The sequence below is a fragment of the Amyelois transitella genome, chromosome 29 (genome assembly GCF_032362555.1).
Source record: "Amyelois transitella isolate CPQ chromosome 29, ilAmyTran1.1, whole genome shotgun sequence".
Taxonomy (NCBI): domain Eukaryota; kingdom Metazoa; phylum Arthropoda; class Insecta; order Lepidoptera; family Pyralidae; genus Amyelois; species Amyelois transitella.
The window spans coordinates 897,570-918,359 of record NC_083532.1 but is presented as its reverse complement, the minus strand read 5'-3'; the positions used below and the strand labels follow the sequence as shown (position 1 = coordinate 918,359).

General features: G+C 35.5%; 1 protein-coding gene across 2 annotated transcripts; it reads right to left on the bottom strand.

The window, feature by feature from the left end:
• Positions 1–5,145: 5,145 nt before the first annotated feature.
• LOC106141026 (3-hydroxy-3-methylglutaryl-coenzyme A reductase) lies at positions 5,146–20,046 on the bottom strand. 2 transcript variants are annotated; one of them, XM_060952657.1, is made up of 2 exons: positions 19,889–20,046; positions 5,146–10,111 (listed from the first exon to the last, which is right to left on the bottom strand). In XM_060952657.1, exon 2 carries the CDS (start codon positions 10,084–10,086, stop codon positions 7,555–7,557), a length of 2,532 nt encoding a protein of 843 aa, XP_060808640.1. In that variant the 5' UTR covers positions 10,087–10,111; positions 19,889–20,046; the 3' UTR covers positions 5,146–7,554. The 2 variants fall into 2 exon arrangements, with proteins under 2 accessions (XP_060808640.1, XP_060808639.1); XM_060952656.1 differs by lacking the exon at positions 19,889–20,046 and adding an exon at positions 14,975–15,278.
• Positions 20,047–20,790: the final 744 nt, after the last annotated feature.

Sequence of the window (20,790 nt, the reverse complement as noted above, 5' to 3'; positions counted from 1 at the left end):
ATGAGAATATTAGTGTTTTGTTCAAATGATGCCCGAGAAATTATAAAAAAAATTAAACACATCTTTATGGATGGGACCTTTAAATCATGTCCGACACCTTTTCAGCAACTTTTTACAATTCACGGAGACATCGGCAGTGATACAAATAACACGAATGTCATCCCTTTGGTGTACGCTTTCATGAGTCACAGGACCAAAAAAGCTTACTCACTTTTATTTGATTTAATTGGGTCCCAAATTCCAGAGTGGAAGCCTGCTAAAGTCACGATAGATTTCGAAGAAGGCACAATGAAAGCGTTGAAAACATTGAATGTTACAGTCAAAGGTTGCTACTACCATTACGTGAACAGCTTGTGGCGCAAAGCAAAAACCCTGGGTTTAACTAAAGACAAACGCAACAGAAGAATAATTTCATTATGCGCCAACTTGGCATTGCTTCCAGAAAATGAAATTGTTTCAGGATGGGCGTATATTCAAAACGAAATGAAGAAGAATTGCGAATCTATAATTAAGTTTAAAGATTATTTCGATAAATACTGGATGAAGGGTGATTATCATAGAATTTGGTCGGTTTATGGCGAACGCCACCGAACAAATAATGCAATAGAAGGATGGCACCATAAAATAAATAACCTTGTAACGAAAGGGCATGTAAACCTATTGCAAATATTACATATTTTACGGGACGATTCCTTATTGTCTTCATATCAAAATGACATTCTTCAGAGACCTTCAACATCAAACAAACGTTGTAAAAGGAGAAAAACTGATTTATTCAATGACGATTACATTATTGATGCTCAAATGCAATTAATATGCGGAGAAATTGGTGTAGGGCACTTTTTAGAAAAGATGCGATAATTATAGTTACATTGAGATTCAATGTGACAAAATAATTGAGTATTTGATTATTACATTATTTTTTTGATTTCGTAACCAATGTACCTAATATAATGTTCAATATACATATATCCTTTGGTGGAATACACAAATTCAAAGTTTTTTCGCTCTCTGCTTATTGAGATAAGTAAGACAGAGAAAAATATATTTAATCATGTATATTTTATCAAAGTTATGTTTATGAATGTTATGTCTATACCTATACCTAATTTTGTACATTTGTAATTTTGAAGCATTTTTGGCATTTTTTTAGTTTCTTTTTAGTTTCTGATTAAGCTTGTTGAGACAAGCAAGACAGAAAAATATTTTTCATCTACGTATTTGGCCAAAGACAATACCTATAGTTGTTCCTAAATATTATGTTTACAATAAATAATCTAATTATGCAACATTGTGATTTTGACGTTTACTATATTATAATAATACTTAAATAATAATTATACCTACAAAATATACCTAAAAGATTTTCATTTTATAATTACCTATACAATGTATGTATTTGTGACCAATATCTATTATATCGGTACTTAATGTTCTTGCTTCTCGATTAATAATAATAATAAGTTAACGGATCGAACTAGTGAGAACAAACATTCTCACTAGTTCGACGGTCGAACAAATGAGAAAAAAAATTCTCACTAGTTCGACGATCGAACTACTGAATCGAACTAGTGAGAACAATCCTGAAATAATATTCTATGGAGGTGCCCTAATTGTTCAACTTGACTCAGAAATAAAAACTGATATATCTGTCTCTTTCTCACAACAGTGGTTTAACGGGAGAAAAAACGTTTACACTCTTTTATCAGCACCAGCACCCTCTTCATTGGCTTCGATGTGTTTGTGCTGGAGCACCGCCATCTTAAGTAGCCCGCTTAGCTTACTCGTGGAAGTTATCACCGTGAGGATTTTACGTTTTTCCGAGGAAATCCCGTGTTTTTCTACTGTTTACCAAGTTGTGTTTATATTAATCGTTAATAAACAACAAATGAAGTGTTCAATAGCATATTGTGGCTTATGCCAAAGCAAAAATAGGCCGAATTTAACCTTTCACCGGTAAGTGGTTAATATTTGGTTAAATTATGGTCTATCATACAGTGTATTTAATGAAATGTGTTTAAAAACCTTATTACTTTTAATCTTCTTTGTTGTGAGCTTTAAAAAATTGTAATATTCTCAATATTTCATTCACATCGAAAACATAAACACGTGCGCTAGTGTTGAACATCATCGAACATAGAATCTTATCGATAAACTAGCTGTGCCCGCGACTTCGTCCGCCAACCTATTTATGGATAGTTTGACAGATTTGAAAGAGTCTGAAATTGGATTAAGGATGAATGAGTTACTCGTCAAATGTCTGCTCTATGCCGACGATCAGGTTATATTGGCGTCATCAGCGGAAGAATTACAGGAGATGGTAAACTGTATGCGTGAAGCTTTAAAAGAGAAAGGAATGAAAGTGAACGTAAGTAAAACTAAAACACTGGTTTTTGAAATGGAGAAAGAAATGACAGCATGTAATATTTTGATTGGAGGAGAAAAAGTTGAGCAAGTGAAAGAGTTTGTATATCTAGGATCAAAGTTTACATCAAATGGCAAGTGTGATAGTGATATTGAAAGGAGAGTGAACGCGGGGAACATGGTGAATGGAGCTTTGCATGCCTTTATGAGCAGTCAGAAACTATCCAAAACGGCTCGACTGGCCTCAGCCAGTATAGGGGCGTGTTGGTCCCGACATTAATGTATGGGAGTGAAAGTTGGGTATGGCAAAAGAAGCACGAAAACGAAACAAATGCAGTGGAAAAGAGAGCGTTAAGGAGTATGATGGGTGTGAAATTGAGTGACCGGATAAGGAACATCGTGATAAGGAAATGTTGTGATGTGAAAGAAGATGTAGTTACAGGAATAGAAAAGGGTATGTTGAGATGGTTCGGTCATGTGGAGAGGATGAATGAAAGCGGGATGACTAAGCAGATATACAAGGAGAGTGTGAAGGGAAAGGTCGGAGTGGGAAGACCTAGACGAACGTATCTTGATCAAATTAAGGACGTCCTGGTAAAGGGTCAGGTCAAAAGTACCCGAAACCGCCGAACTTGCATGAAGAGAGTTATGAATGTGTATGAAGCGAAAGAAGTACGCAGAGATCGTGGCAAGTGGAAAGAGGCAGTCTCTGCCTACCCCTCCGGAAAAGAGGCGTGATTTTATTTATGTATGTAATTATATTTGATTTCCAAACTCTTTATCAGAATGACATAGGTAATAGATACAATATTGTTGGACCTTAGATTATAGCCAAGATTGTAAGGATTCCCGATGTAAATTTTTTTTTTTAATAAATTTAATTCGGAAATAAACATCTTCACTCACTCGTCCATCGATAAAATATTATCGACTAAATGAACATCTCTAGTCCGCCATGTTTGTATCCGGGTTTGTTTATTTAGGTATGCAGGAAAAGTACATGCATAGGGCACTTCCATAGGATTGTTCTTCTGAGCACAGCACATAGCATTTTCACAATATTTGGTGGAGTAATAGTCCTGAGTCCTTTTTAGTCTACTAGTTCGAATCCCACCGCGGCCATTTATCAATTACTATTTTGTAAGTTATGTACATTAGTTTGATTACTAACCGATGCTCGGTAAGGGAAAACATCGTAAGGATACCTGCATATTCAGGCAACTGGATGTGTAACCATGATCGATCCAATACGGGTTAGGTTCCCCTGCAAAGGTTGCGGAGGTCAGATGGGAGTCGCTTCGTGTAAAAATCTGACTCACCCAATCCAGGATCCATAGGGTTGAAAAAAGCGGGAAATTTTCCGGTTTTTTTCAAATTCCCTCGTTTTTATACAAGTTTTTTACGAAAGTTTTAAGAAAGATAAGAATGAAATATTTCATGTTTTTTATTAATAAAACGGAAAAATATGAAAGAAACGGAAAAATACGATAGGAAAAGTATTGATTACCTTACAATATGCATCATTGTTTTAAAAATTGGTAATTATACATAGAATATATAGGTATATAGTTTTCCAATCGTTTTTTTTTCTTATTTTTCGAAACAAACGACGAAAATCTCAATAAAACCGTTTTTTCCCCAAGGTTTTATTCTGATATATTTCAATGTAACAAACCAATAAAACGGTAAAAAAACGAAAAAACGTTTCTTTCACCGAAAAAAACAATTTGTTTCTTTCGGAATTTTCAACGCTAAGGATCCATGCTCAAAGACATACCCTCCAATACGTGAAATCTTTGCTTGCGCGATTTAGACTCTTCGCTCATATGCTGATAGCGTCACGTGATTGGCTGTTGTGACTGATGCGTAGTGATGTCGTCACATAAATAAAATCTATGTTTTATGTGGAAATTTGTGCTCGACTTAAGTTCAAAGGTTTTAAGTTAGCATAAAAATAATCCTACCAAATCCATAATAACTCGAACGTAATAGGCATAAAGTAATGTATTTCTTGTGTAAGACCTTTGACATAGTACTTATGAGTACATATTTTGGTTACATTTTTTCATTTTTTCACGGCAAGCATGTAGGCATTTATTTCTCACATGTAAAACCCACTTTAACAAAAATCGATCATGTTGAGTGCGCATACGCATGTACCTACATAAAATTGACGCCTCTTTCCGGGCACACAAGGCCATCTCTACCACTAGGGTATTTACATGTATGTATATAAGTAATACGCAAAATAAAGGACAATCAAATAAACTTTCGCATTTATTAGTTGGGATCGTAAATCAATATTACCACCTCAGTCAATAGTAAAAAGTCAACATCCCTTTTTTATGTTTCCTATAACTAATTATATAAAAATAAGCTATCACCTTTGTCCTCCGTAGGTACTCCATACTTTGTATCTACATGTAATCATTTCGTAGTAATCATCACTGGTTTTAAGACAGACAGTATAGTATAGTAGGTAAGTATAGATTAAAATCCGACAAAATCCTATTTCGAAAATTGTTTTAAAAAGTTAAAATTATTATTTTTATGAAACGGAACCCTTCGGTATATTTATCACTAGATATTATAAAGTCCCCCTATTTTATCTGTCTGTACCTAATCTCGGAAAGTTGGGACCGGTTTTTGTTCCTGTTTGCAATGTTGAAAGAGGGTTTTGTGAGGAAGGTTTGTATTTCAAAAATGCTACCCAATTAAAGACGCAAAGGGAAGCTAGTTTAATTATACAAAAAAGGTAATACAAAAATTAAAACAATACCATCAGAAGCACCAATATATTTCAGTCATAATTACAAAATATTTGCCGCGTACAATTATACATTACAGACACACAACCACTTAAAATTAAATATAAATTAAACATGAGGCCGACAAACACATTGTAAAAACATGGTGATGTTTTCTTAAGAGTCGCATGTAATGTTAACTTTCAATAAATCACGTTTGCATTTCCAAAGGAGAAATTAATTAAACTCTGCCAATAAATTCATAAAAATCTTTGTTTATAACGAGTTCCGCAATAAAATAATATGTTATATGGAATCTATTAACTTCAAAACTATACGTTGCGACAAAATTACAAAAACACTCAATAATGTAGCCGTGGTACAATTAATTTGACACCTTTATCAATAAAAAAAATACACTCATAGACTGTGTTGCCAACCACAATATAACATAAAGCCGTCCCCGTATCACGTCACGCGCGACGCCGCCTTTTTTAGCGCGCGAAAACCTATCGCAGTTTGACTTTTTATTATGACGTGCAAAGGGACAGTGACAGTTCTTCGGGCGATAAAAAACTGTCATGCTACGGAGGCTAGAATAACCAGATTTTTGTCCCGTCGGGGTCTTTCTTTCAGTGAATTCCCTCAACGCAATGAGATTTGACTAATATCGCAAATTAAACTGTGGCTGTTAGTGCACAGATACAATAGACATTTTATCGAAAGTGTATCATTCTATTTATGTTATTGATAACGCCTTACCATATATCACAAACAGAAAAAAAAATTAAAGCAACATCAACTAATTAATGTTTGGTATTATTCATAGTATGATTTCCAAAAAACATATAAAAAAAATTGCGCATAGTTCTTTAGCTTACCGAAAGCGTGACTAAACAATTGATGTGTATGCTAATGTCATAGTCATTGCAAATATGTTAAATACGTGCTATAATCTACGATAAATTAAGTACAAAAAAGATATCCTAATTTCGAGTAATGGAAGTTTACGCACACAGTTGGGATTTCAAATTGCTTATAATCTAACATAATAAAAACCATGAAATAAATACAATAAACTAAATATAAACTTATACACAAATTAAAAGTGAAATAAATATACTTACTTAACGATAAACTAAATTTTAATGACATTATACAAAATTACAACGTGACCATAGAAGAAATGAATAAAGAATTATTTTTATTACATTTGATTGTTAACATTATTTAAAGGGACCAATTTCTTTTCCAAAACATATTGAATAATCACATTATTTGGATTGAATTTTCAAACTATTCCTTACTTTTATAACAGAAAAGCAAGGAGTTAGGCCGAAGTTAAATTTAAAAAAAAAGGAACATATTTTATAGACATTAAATATTTTAGTTTTAGTCTGGTCCAACTTTCAAATTTATTATCTACGATTAATATTTTGTTTTATCCGAAAAAAAAATACATTTTCTAAATTAAATAACAATTATACATTACGAATTAATTTAAGAATGTAACTCTACATAATTTGTTGACAACAAAATCATAATACGTTTACTTAACTAATCGAATATATATCATATTTGTTCATATCAAAATTTTATTTAAAAATAAAATTGTGAAATACAATGAAAATGTATTTATTTAAAGAAAAATGTTAGCGTTCGTGATACATTTTTACTTAACAGTTTCAATTCTTTGCGCTAATTTGGAAATTTGCAAATGTCTAATTATGTTTGCGCCAAAATGTTCCATCGTGATCGGTCAAGTCTTAATGTTTATTTGTTACAATCAGAAATACTAATATTTTCTCCTCATTAGCTTGGATTTAGAAAATTGCAAGGCAGTATATACTTATCTGGAATGCAGGTCATTTATACATTTAAAAAATTCAGGCGTCAATATTTGCAAAAAAAAACTTTCTCAGATAATCATTGACAACGCCTTTTTTTGCAACATACCTATGCAAATCGTATGAAGAAAAAAAAATTGAATTTGCATTCAGTCTGAAATAAAAATTATACAGCCTCAAAATCAAAACAAAAAGCAATGACGTACTATTAGTACGTTGTAAAACAATATTCAGTTGTTTACTAAATGGCGTCAATGCTAATTGAAATTTGAAAAAAAATAATTGCGTTAAATGGAAATACATTTTGAACTATGTCCTCGAGCCAACGTCTTTTTTAAGACGTCATAAGGATTCCTGGGTTCATTGATAATCACAATTTTGTATTTTATTCTAAATTTTTATTATCGCGATTGTGTGATCACATTTTGTCTACGGTCGCACACTTAAGTCTTGTCAAAAATCTTAATAATTGCTTTACCGAAGCAATCCCGCTAGCTATGTGTAACTTTATTGTCAAATCCGTGTTCTATAACCTTCAAACGGCTATCCAGAGGCTAAAACTTAGAAGTTAAAAAAAAAACGAAGCGTAACATTCGTTATAAAGTAGGCACTTCTAGAGAAAGGGTGTTAGTTTCATACGTAACGGATTGTTGCATATTTATAGCCGATCTATTATGACGCATGTGAGATTTGACCAGGTCAGAATTAACCAAAGCGGCCATCAAACTCAGCTCCCCGGCCAACACAGTAGCGCATATCAAAGACGCAAGTCTCGCCGAATTCTCCGCTGGAATTTCCCCAGCACCTTTGACCCCTAAAATGTCTAAACACGCCGCTTGCGCAGGCAAAACAGTACCGCCACCTATTGTTCCAACCTCCAAACACGGCATAGTACATGTGACGTAAAGATCGTCTCTGTTTTCCCCACAAAGTTCCATATTTGTCGAGCAATTGCTACTCGTCACGTTTTGAGCCGGATCCTGGCCGGTCGCTATGAAAATAGCCGTGACCATGTTGGCTGCGTGTGCGTTGTTCCCTCCAATGGACCCGGCCAAAGCTGAACCAGACAGGTTCTTAATCTTATTGCACCTAGCCAAAGTCTTGGCGTCAGTTTTGAATATAGTTTTCAAATTTTCCGCAGTTATAACTGTCTCGCAAACTACTCTCTTCCCTCTGCCCTTCACCCAGTTGATGGCGGCAGCTTTCTTGTCAGAACAGTAGTTTCCAGAGAGACTGATCACTTCCATGTCGGGGAAGTAGTTTTTGAGGAGTTTCAAAGCGTTTTCTGCACCTTTAGATACCATGTTCATGCCCATAGCGTCTCCAGTTGTCGCTCTGAATCTAAGATACAATATGGCGCCATCAACTCCAATGTGGACCTCTTGTAGGCGCGCGAATCTTGACGTGGAATCGAATGCGCTTTTGATTTGAGCGTAATTTTGTTTATTATCAATCCATTGGCGGCACTCATGAGCTCGTACTACGTTAGGCAGCCTTACTGCTGGGGCTCTTGTCATACCAACATCTTCAACTACACTTGTAACACCCTTCGCTCCTATTGCCTTTGCGCCTCTGTTAGTGGAAGCAACTAACGCGCCTTCAGTTGTAGCCATTGGGATCATATATGCTTTACCATCTACTACCAAGGGGCCGGCGTACCCCACAGGAATGCCCACATAACCGATAACATTCTCACAGCAAGCATTCAAGACTTTGTTATACTCGTAGTTTAAATAAGGAAGATGATTGATAGCTTCTTCAGTTTGGAACCTTGTGGAGATTACTTTCCTGCGCAGCCTGACGCCTCTTAATGGGTCCCCGAGGACAGTTTCGAGTCTATGCAGAGGTATATGTGATTGTTCTACCAGCATTACCACTTCGTCATCACTTAAAGAAGTAGCGGCTCCTTCTGACCGGTATATTTCGAGGCATTCAGCCATTGGACGTTTCTTTGCGTTTAACTTTGCAGCGGAGGAACTCGGAGAAAGGACTGGCCACTCTTCCTCGTGGAAAAAGGAGTCTTCAGTCTGTGTGGAGACTTCAGAATTCGTATCATCACCGACTGAGAACAGAGGTTTGCGGCTGGTGTGAGTCAATTCGCCATCACTTTGCACTACCTCTTTGACAGTCATATCATTCATGTCTATAATCCAATTTCTTTGTTCTTCAAAGAACACAAATTTGATAATCAACGCGCACAATAAAGTAGCTATCACGAAGTAATCCGCGCTGACTGAAAACCATTTGACGTAAGAATTTAGTAAGACGTTTTCACTCGAAGATGGTGCCATATCGACTTGTCCTTCAGCGTTTCCACTATCAGCGCTCCACGGCCATCGGCTGGTCAAATGGACACATAATAATCCCGCCGCCATTATCATCTTCACTCTCTGAACCACAGGGTTTGGCTTCAAATCGGCTTCGGAATATCTACTGTCAGGACTTATATCTTTCCTTCCTGCTGCGAAATCCGCTACGAGGGACAAACATGCCGGGTAAAACGTCACGAACACTACATAATCGACAAGCAAAGCCAAACACGCGAAGCTACACATGTGCTCCAACCTCGGAACACCAGATAAGGCTCCAACGCCGACTAATAGAACAGCTAGGAGCGTGTCCAGTGTCGCCGACGGTCCTAACAACGCAAGCGCCCTTCCTACCCGCTTCCCTTGATCCTGCCCGGCGGACCAACCAGCTTTGGCCATCCTCGCTCCTCTAGCAACATCGGCAACTAACAGAAACAAGAACGGCGCATCCTTAATGCTCGCCAATTCGGTAAAGAATATTCCAGCCAACGCTGAAGTGAAGACAAAACTGGCGAATGTCGAAAAGACGCCAGCGATGATTAGGAGGTATTTCGACGCGATTTTCTGGAGATTGGAGACTTGATAGTACGCGTACAGAAGTGCTGCGCAACGAACGAAGGTCATGAGGACGGCGTCTGCTGCTTGGTACTCCGCTTCTAGACCTGGACAAGCCCTGGCCCACCCTGCGCATCGTTCAGGTCTGACGCCGGGGCCGTGGCGCTCGACGCTGGCCGCGCAGGCGAGTAACGCCAAAGTCGCGACGATGACCTCCCACTGGTGCCGCGCGCAGAACTCGCCGTGCGCGCCCCACACCTTCATGACGACTTTTGACCGTAATTTATATCTGGAAAGAGGAAACAGTGCTATCAGTTACACCCATAAATATATTTAGTCACTACATAGTATAAAACAAAGTCGCTATTTTAGTCTGTTTGTCTGTATGCTTAGATCTTTAAAATTACGAAACGGATTTTGATGCGGTTTTTTGTAACAGGTAGAGTGATTCAAGAGGAAGATTTTTATGTATAATTTTTTCCGAATTTTGCACCCGTGCGAAGCCGGGGCGGGTCGCTAGTAAAGACATATATCAAATCAAAACCTTTTTCAGAGGAGGCATATACGAATAGGTTTACTAGGTAGTACTAGTAGAGGTTTTATGCCGTGGGGTTCCCGGCACCAATAGACAAAAATACGACCACACATCACTTTTTCATGGATGTCCTAAAAGGCGACTAAGAGATAGGCGTACATACTTGAGATTTTTCTAGGCGACGGAATAGCAACCTGTTACTATTTGAATTTCAATTCTATCATTAAGCCAAACAGCTGAACGTGGCCTATCAGTCTTTGATTATATGGTTGATTCTTAAACGATTTCTGTCTGATTTTTGTATCTGACATTTTCCTGATGTGAAAGTAAATGAATACCATTCATTAGGCGCAAAATTTATATAAGTTAAAAATATTAACGCCCTTCGTCCTAACACAAAGTACTAAACTAGTTACGATTTCTCATTTTCCTAAATAACATTAACCTTGAAATAACCAGTTAGATCCGATTTCACACCGGCGGCGACCGGTTGCGCGCGCGCCATCTTGAAACACATTGGGCAACCACTGGGTCAAAGTTAAGGGCGATGCTACACTAGAAAGGTGCTATGAATGTGTAATATAAAATTTATGTCTATTGAAAATATAACCAATCACAGATTTTTTTATTTCGCCTAAATCAGAATGAAAGGAATATTGTGGTTCCCGGTTTTATCGTCAAAATAAATAAAATAAATAAATGAGCCGTGTGGTTCCCGGAAACAATACAAAAAAGAATAGGACCACTCCATCTCTTTCCCATGGATGTCGTAAAATACGACTAAGGGATAGGCTTATAAACTTAGGATTCCTCTTTTAGGCGATGGGCTAGCAACCTGTCACTATTTGAATCTCAGTTCTGTCATTAAGCCAAATAGCTGAACGTGGCCATTCAGTCTTTTCAAGACTGTTGGCTCTGTCTACCCCGCAAGGTATATAGACGTGACCATATGTATGTATGTATGTAGGAATATAAAATTGTAAAACTGCAAAGAGTCGACTTTTGACAGCCAAATAAATATTTTTTTTATGCATCACGCAATTTAACCGGACATCTTGTCGATTCGACCACGGACGCTTTTACAGAGTTCGCATAGTATGTTTATGAATAGTTAGTTTTTTTTTTATTTACACAGATTGAGTTAGCCAGGTTAGAGTTAGGGATTCGAACCCGGGACCTACAGTGTCACAGACAAGCGTACTACCGCTGCTGCGCCACACAGGCCGTCAAAAAGTTAAAAATTATTAATAGTAATTTCTTTATTCACTTTGTTTTATTGTACTTGGATTTTTGAATAGTCTCATAGTTACAATCTCAAACTAACTTATATTTACAATATCGAACTAACTTTTCCAATTCGAAATCTTACGATTTCAAGCAGATTCAAGTCTAAGTAACCTCAATGTACAATTGTAATAAATCGTAAAACGAGATATATTTCACGATTTTTAAAATATATGATGACAAATTTTCATCATATATTTTATCATCGCTTCCCCTCAGTTTTGTAGCTTACCTCGATTGACATATCGTTAACGTCATTGGTGGAAAGGCGTCCTTATAATCATAATTCTTTGGCCGTGGTTTTCGGTACAATAAAATAAGACCACATCATATCATTTCCTGTGGATTTTCAAATTACATCCATATATATGTATATATATATACGTATAATAAAATAGTAACTGACCTATGTCTGTCTGTACTTGGAAGATATTTTGACTATCATTTAGCTGGTCTAGTAGAAAATGCTATTAGTCCACCTTTACTTTTGAGGGTCAATAAAGTTTTAAATATTTATATTCAGTTTCAAATATGTAAGAATTGCCACAAATCTATATAGGGATACATACATATGACCAACAGTAGCCAAGAAATGTGTGCCGTGTGGTTCCCGGCACCAATAAAAAAAAAGAATTGGACCATTCTATCTCGTTCCCATGGATGCCAAAAAAGGCGACTAAGGGATTGGCTTATAAACTTGGAATTCTTCTTTTAGCCGATGGGCTAGCAACTTGTCACTATTTGAATCTCAATTCTATCAATAAGCCAAACAGCTGAACGTGGCCATTCAGTATTTTCAAGACTGTTGGCTCTGTTTACCCCGCAAAGGATATAGACGTGATATATTATTATAGTGTAAAATTAAATCTATCGCTGTCTCGTTTCACGTCATAATAAAAAGCGAAACAGCGATAGTTTTAACGCGCGATAAAAACGGCGTAGCGCATGCGTACCTTTAGAGCGCCTTTTGCCCGTCATCCTAGATTGGGTTTAGTGTAAATTAAAAATTGAATTGCGTTAAATACAAAAATTACACACTAGACACCGCCCGCGACTTCGTCCGCATGGAAACCCTATCATTCCCGCGGGAACTCCGGGATAAAAAGTAGCCTTATGTTATTCTGGTTCTTCAGCTACTTAAATACCTACCAAATTTCATCGTAATCGGTTCAGTAATTTTTGCGTGAAAGAGCAACAAACATCCATACTGACATCCTGATATGCTAACAAACTTTCGCATTTATAATATTAGTAGGATATAGAGTGTATTTGTTCGTCCTTATGTCACGTCAAAACCCCTGAATTCCATGAAATATTTTTGCAAACAAACATATAGTGTGGAGGTCGAACGGAGACGAACACAAGAACATGTTTCCTTCACAAATATCAAGTTAAAATCAAATAATTCATCATTTATATACCAGTTTTTTAACATTGGCATTCAAAAAGGGAAAATCCTTATAACTGGCTCGACAGGGCTGTCACTGAGGCAAAATTTTTCGCATACATTCATTCATTCATTCGTTTTCATATAATCACGTTCACAGGTTATTAGTATCGTTGAGTTAGTATCTCGAAACACAAGTCTCGAACTTACTTTGGAGAAACCCTATCATAACTTAACAATCAATCCCGCGGGAACTCCGGGATAAAAAGCCTATATGTTATTCTGGGTGTTCAGCTACCTAAATACCAAATTTCATCGTAATCGGTTCAGAAGTTTTTGCGTGAAAGATTAACAATCATCCATACTGACACCCTGACATACTCACAAACATTTATAATATTAGTAGGATTTGTTGGTCGCTTGTTCCTTCACATATTTCGCACACAAAGTGCTATAAAACGAACAAGTGTCAGCCCTAAAACGTGTACTTCACAAAACACGAATGTGTCGCGTGATTTTAATATGATTTTTAACATGACCTTATATAGCAGGTTCAGGGTTTGTCAAAGAATTGATTCCGCGTTTCTCAGAAATTATAATTTTTATTAGCATCTTAAATTAATTTAATAATGTTTTAAATAGTATTGGCCGTCAATAGGCTTGTCACTATTTGAATCTCAATTTTATCGTTAAGCCAAACAGCTTTTCAAGGCTGTTGGCTCTGTCTAGCCCGCAAGGGATATAGATGTGATGATATGTATGTATGTATAGTAACGTAAATTGCTTATACATCAAATTGGGTTCGATATTATTTTATGGCTTAATCTCATTTTAATTTTTTTATTTATCAATCATCTTTTTAATTATATTATTTTAGCGAAATGATGATAAAGCCGTTAATCTATGAAGATCTTAACATTATTTTAAATTTTAAGAAAATTAAATGCCGCACTCTTAATTTTAATATTATTATAAAATATAATTTATTTATTTTCATTAAACATCTTAATTCATTCAAATTGAATATGTTTTTACCAAGAAAAAAAAATACAGTATTTTTTAATTTTCAATTAAGTAACCTATTAATTAAAACTCCTCATTCTTTGTTTTAATAAATAATGCATTTTATTTAAGTAGATAAAGTTATTTTTGTTGTAATTATTTTAAATAAGACCTTGTTCAATGTATTCATTCGAATATACATATTATGTGATTGAATTTGACAAGTATAATAAAGGCTACTGTTAATTAGGAAAACGAAAATATAATTAAAGATAATTACATAATATGCTAATCACCAAAGCAAATAAATCTTAATTTTATCGCATGATAAGCGCAGCGCTGCTTTCTATTTTCCACACCAGTTGAAAAGGAGGTTCTAAATTCGACCGTAATTTTTTAAATTTTTATTATGTTTATTACTAAGTCAACATAATTTTTTAATAGTTAAATCTCAACTGATTTAAATAAAAATCCACAAAATGTATTTATTTACTAATAAAAATCTCTTTATTTACTAAATATATTCGGACAAATAAATAAAGAAGGAAATGATCCTTACCCTAGAATAATTTCACTTACATGCTTTTAAGTAATCGTTAATTTTATCGCTGACGGGGGATGAGAGAGCCAACAATATCAAAAAGACTTAAGACCACATTCAGTTGAATTAAATTAAAATTAAAAATAAATGTGGCGTGTGGTTCCGGCAGTTTGAAATAGGACCACTCCCATATCTTTCCCATGGATATCGTAAAACGCGACTAAGTGAAAGGCTAGTAAACTTCTTGTAGGCGATGGTCTAGCAACTTGTCACTATTTGAATCTCAATTCCATCATTAAGGCATACAGCTGAACGTGGCCTTCCAGTATTATCAAGACTGTTGGCTCCGTCTACCCCGCAAGGGATAGAGACGTGTATATAAGAATGTGTGAAGAATATTTACCTGCGGCTGAGGAAACAGATAAAATATCCCAATTGTTTGACAGCCAGCTTTATTGACACCAAAACACTAAGCAAAATCGTATCACCGAACATCTTTGTATATTCGCAAAAAAAAAAAAATAATAATAAAAAAAAAAAAAATTCCTATCGTATTCCACTACGAATATCGAAAAACAATTATTTATAGTCCATATTTTGTTTCTTTTTCAACTTTAGTAAAATTTAAAACTTTGAAAAAAGAAACAATTTTTTTTTTTTTACCGCGACGTTAACAACTCCCGGTGTTCGAAGTGACTGATCGGTATCGAAAAGTGTATTTCTTTTAATATGTAAATGTCAACACGTATTTTTAACATCATGAATGAGTACAATTTATGTTAATGTATTTACATGACGCCAAGGCATTGTCATTTCAATGGCGATAGGAGATCACAGTGTTAACAGGAAAAGCCGTGTGGTGCGCAAAGTCCATGTTGGATTTTTGGACTTTTATTCTTGCATCACGTGACTTCACTATTTTTTTAAAACGTTTAGCGAAGTTAACCTTCTTGTCTATTGTTCTTTTTTTCAAACGACTTCAAAAAACGAACAGGGTTATCAAACGGGCCGTATTTTTTTAAACCGCCTTCAAAAACGGTGATTTTTAAAATTTTACTTCGAAAAAGAAACAAATCGATTGGAGGAGGTTCTGTTTTAAAAAAAGTTATTATATATTATAAATGCTTCCCGTGTGCAAAGCCGGGGCCGGTCGCTAGTATACGAATAAGTATTTAAAAAAAAAACATAAACAAACCAACGATTTTGGATCATTTTACCACGTTTGCTTGCTCTGGCATGAATGTGTCTATTTCCTTATGAGTCTTTTACAATTTTCATGTGAAAAAGAGATAGAGCAGTCCAATTCTAATGTACCGGATACCACACGGCACACAAAAAGAGCACGGAATCGAATCCAAATTAAATTAACCCAGAAATGCTTAAGTTTTAAAACCAAAGGTTTAGCTTACGTAAGAAACCTAAAATTAATCAAAAAAAAAAACGTTTCTTAAAAAAAATAAGACCTTTCCGCTTTGACACAAGAACCCGCTGACTCATACGTGATGACAATGTAAACATTACATTTCGGAAGATTTGGCGCATAACATGACTTATTTCATAAGCAAAAAAAAACACTGAAAAAAAAAGTTAAGCGCAATTTTTTCCCGCACGATTAAGGTTCCGTCAACTTCAACCTCTCTCGACCGGGAACACGCAGATAAGCTCTGCGTGTTTCCGGTCGCATCCTCCACAGAAGTGTTTCGGGGGGGGATGCTTATTAACTTGGGATTCTTCTTTTAGACGATGTGCCAGCAACCTGTCACTATTTGAATCTCGATTCTATCATTAATCCAAACAGCAGAACGTGGCCTATCAGTCTTTTCAAGACCGTAGGCTCTGTCTATCCCGCAAACGATATAGACGTGACCATATGTATGTATAGGTACAGACAAGTCGCAACGCAAAATGATAATAATGCATTAGGCATTACATAATTTTTATTGCGATAGATAGAACCCTAAAAATCCGCTGTCATTGACGTCTTTGGGATGAACAGTCATTACTTTGCAAAATCTACATAACACATACGAGTAGGTATTGTTACCTGGTTAAAAATTGACATTTTACAAACCTACACTTGTCCTTAGAGCAGATATCGCAAAAACTATGTACTTACATTTAGTTAAAACAAATTTCGATGTAAAATTTGTTCAATGTTGTCATTTGAAATACAAAATGTAACAGGAACAAAAAAGGTATTTCTCAGATGGTTTATTTTGTTCTTTTTATTTGCGAGAAATTATATATTTACATACATACATACATATACATATGGTCACGTCTATATCCCCTGTGGGGTAGACAGAGCCAACAGTCTTAAAAAGACTGATAGGCAACAGCTTCAGCTATTTGGCTAAATGATAGAATTGAGATTCAAATAGAGACAGGTTGCTAGCCCATCGCCTAAAATAAATAATCTCAAGTTTGCAAGCCTATCCCTTAGTCGCCTTTTACGACATCCATGGGAAAGAGATGGAGTGGTCCTATTCTTTTTTGTATTGGTGCCGGGAACCACACGGCACGGAACAACCAATGTTGTGAAACCAAAAGATTTGACAATATTAAGCGACTAGCGACCCGCCCCGGCTTCGCACGGGTGCAAAATCCGGAAAAATTATACATAAAAACCTTCCTCTTGAATCACTCTACCTGTTACAAAAAACCGCATCAAAATCCGTTGCGTAATTTTAAAGATTTAAGCATACAGTAAAACAGACTAAAATAGCGACTTTGTTTTATACTATGTAGTGATATGAGGTATCGTATAAAAATGAAAAAAAAAAAATTATTGAAAAAAAAAAATTGCTTTGCGTAAAAACCTACTTCAGCCAATCCTGGATCATAGGCGCGACCTTGCCTCCTCCCAGGAGGTGAGGATGTAACCGGGATAAACCCCAGGTGAAAGAATATACAAGTGTAAATGAAAATGTTGAAAAGGGATGGCCCAGACGATGTACCCTGATCACATTAGGGACATTCTGAAGATGAAGTCCAGTTCAGATTGCTGATGATTGTGTATTAAAATTAAATTAAAAAAAATCACTGACACAAATTTTAAAAGTAGGAAATCATAAAATAAATTTAATGTAAAAGTACCTTAGTATGTAATTTGTATTTAGTAATAATTTAGAGGAAATACGTCTCTTTGGGGGACCGGTGCTACAGATACACTGACATGTCAAACTTATCATACCCCACATTTTTTGTCGAGGATTAATTATTTTTAAAATTGTCATTAAAAATATTTACATTGTATAATTGAATTATCATTCCATCAGTTAATACATTTAAATGTCTCAAATGACATAATTTGTGATTGGTAATTTATTAAGAAGATGGAACATAACTCCTTGCTAGGTTTAGAATAAGCTGTGCCCGCGACTTCGTCCGCGTGGAATAATTATTTTGGGCATCATTGAAGCCATCAAGGATGAATAATTTTCCCCATTTTTTTCACATTTTCCATTATTTCTTCACTATTAATAGTTGCAGCGTGATGTTATAAAGCCTAAAGCTTTCCTCGATAAATGGTCTATTCAACGCAAAAATATGTTTTCAAATAGAACCAGTTGTTCTTGAGATTAGCATGTTCAAACAAACAAATGCTTCAGCTTTATAATATTAGTATAGATTTCCTGATATGCACCTGGTGAGTAGAATAGAATAGAATAGATTTATTTTCAAAATTGGATACAAGGTATCACTTATTGACATCACATAACTTAAATCAAATTATAACTACTACCGCTTCCAAAGCGCATGTGTAGAAGAAGCGGCGGAACAAACTACACTGCAGCATTTTCATCGGACGTCAATTTACAAATATAGATCTCTTACTTCTAAATCATGGACGAATGCACTCTACATTCAAAAACATGAATGAATGTAGAGCTAATTATGTCAATACGAATATTTCGTCAAATATATAATTTATTTACATACATACTCACATCTTGATATTCAAATAGTGACAGATTTCTTGCCCTTTACCTGAAGTAGAATCTCATGTTTTTTAGCCTTTCACTTAGTCTCTTTTTGAAACATCAATAGGAAAAAGAGTTTGTTTGTAATATCTTTATTGCATAGAGATTAACACAGTAATTATAATAGAAACAAATCACTTGCAATGGCGGATTTATCCCATGAAGGGATCTCTTCCAGTCAACTAGCAAACAATAAAGGAACTAGATAATTCAGTAAAGGGCGGCAAGCCACTGTGTTTTTAGCAACAATATGATAATATACTAACAGAATACAGATAATAGACATAATTATACCTATCCACAAAATATATGTATATGTATAAATCTATAAATAAATAAACATACATAAACTAAGATAAATTGCCTGACGTTTGATCTAGGTGCTCAACTGGACAGGAACTTTAATACATTATTTTTATACATATATATGTGTATATAATGTATATATGTTTAGGGTCTGTGCCTTTTTAGTGTCCAAGTAACAGCACTTTTAGAGAGTACTCTAAAGGTGCTGGAAACCACTTGGTACTTATAAAGTGCTGTTATTGTTATAACATGGATATAACAAAACAAACACCATTACAAAATGATATGGACATAGCCTTAAGAAGTCATTAAGCTTTAATGGGCTTTTAAGCTATTTATTTTAGTAATAAATATGATTATTGATTTTAATGACAAATTTAGTCATTATGTGCCATGTGGTTCCCGGCACCAACATAAAAAAAGAATAGGACCACTCCATCTCATTTCCCATGGATGTCGTAAGAGGCGACTAAGAGATGGGCTTATAAACTTGGGATTCTCCTTTTAGGCGATGGGCTAGCAACCTGTCACTATTTGAATCTCAATTCTGTCATAAAGCCAAACAGCTGAACGGGGCCTTCCTGTCTCTTCAAGACTTTAGGCTCTGTCTACCCCGCAAGGGATATAGACGTGACTATATGAATGTGCGGATAAGGAAGTTCAATGATCACTTGAAACTCTTTGTAGAAGTAAAGACAAAACTAATGTCAGGGAAGTTGCAGGCTAAACGGAAATAATAGATTTTACAAATAATTTTTAAAATGAGCGTTCGTTAGTATATACATAGATGGAATAATTTGATTTATAATAACCATTTCCAAATTTCATATCCATGACCTAGCTAACTACATAGACAATAAGTACACACATTACACAACTCACAGTCATTGAAAATGTAACTGAGTGTGTTTACTTAACACTAAGATATAACAAATAACTTGCTTAGTGTAATCCGGGACTATACCACGAAAAATTAGACCAAATTCGCGGTCAGATTTCACTTTCTCAAAAAATAGAAATTTGCTTACCACACGGCCTAATTTAGATGTTGCTGCCAATTTCACCTTTTTCTTCCACTGTTTCTCGAAAGGTTCCTTTCGAAAATCGTGTTTGTGATATAATAGTTTAATTTTAGTTAAATAATATTTGTGAAAAGAACACGAAACGTGACACACTTCTCGTCATTTTCGTGGTGCACTACAAAAATTTGAGGTTTTCCTACTATTTTTACGTCAAAATAATGTTGCCACTTTCTAAGTAAAGTAAAATACTATCAAGATGTAAATAAAACCTGTGACTGTAAGCAAATCAGTGATTGAGGTCCACCAATTAACTTCGGGTGAAAATATTTTATTTTTATAAATATATGTGTATATTTTTGTGACGTGATATCTTTTCACAATTTTGTTAAAAGCGAGGACGAGTTCGCAGGGAACAACTACATATTTTGAAAGAAAAAACTACGTGTTCTTTGATTATGATTGTAGCCATAATAAATAATTATGTTATAACTGTTTTACAACAGGTTAATCGCTTATCAGCTAAGCTTACCAGATGGACGAATAATCTGGTCAAGATTGCTGGAAAGAGATAGTTAAGAAAAGCACAAAATATAAAGATAATGGCGTAGGTACATTGCTGGATACATTCAGTCCATGCGTCGTGGCACACGCGACGCCGTTTTTATCGCGCGAAAATCTATCGCTGTTCGGTTTCACGTATTCGCGCATCAGGCGTGCCATGCTACGGGGGCAGCGTTGAATAAATATACATACATATATACATACATACATACATAAAATCACGCCTCTTTCCCGGAGGGGTAGGCAGAGACTACCTCTTTCCACTTGCCACGATCTCTGCATATTTCCTTCGCTTCATCCACATTCATAACTCTCTTCATGCAAGCTCGGCGGTTTCGGGTACTTCT

What these genes read in the sequence shown, in the direction of transcription:
- LOC106141026 (XM_060952656.1), bottom strand. Translation starts at nt 15,066, where the DNA reads ATGTTCGGTGATACGATTTTGCTTAGTGTTTTGGTGTCAATAAAGCTG. An exon ending in ATCTGTTTCCTCAGCCGCAG is followed by an intron (nt 10,112 to 14,974) that starts GTAAATATTCTT and finishes TCCTCTTTCCAG; the next exon opens with ATATAAATTACGGTCAAAAG.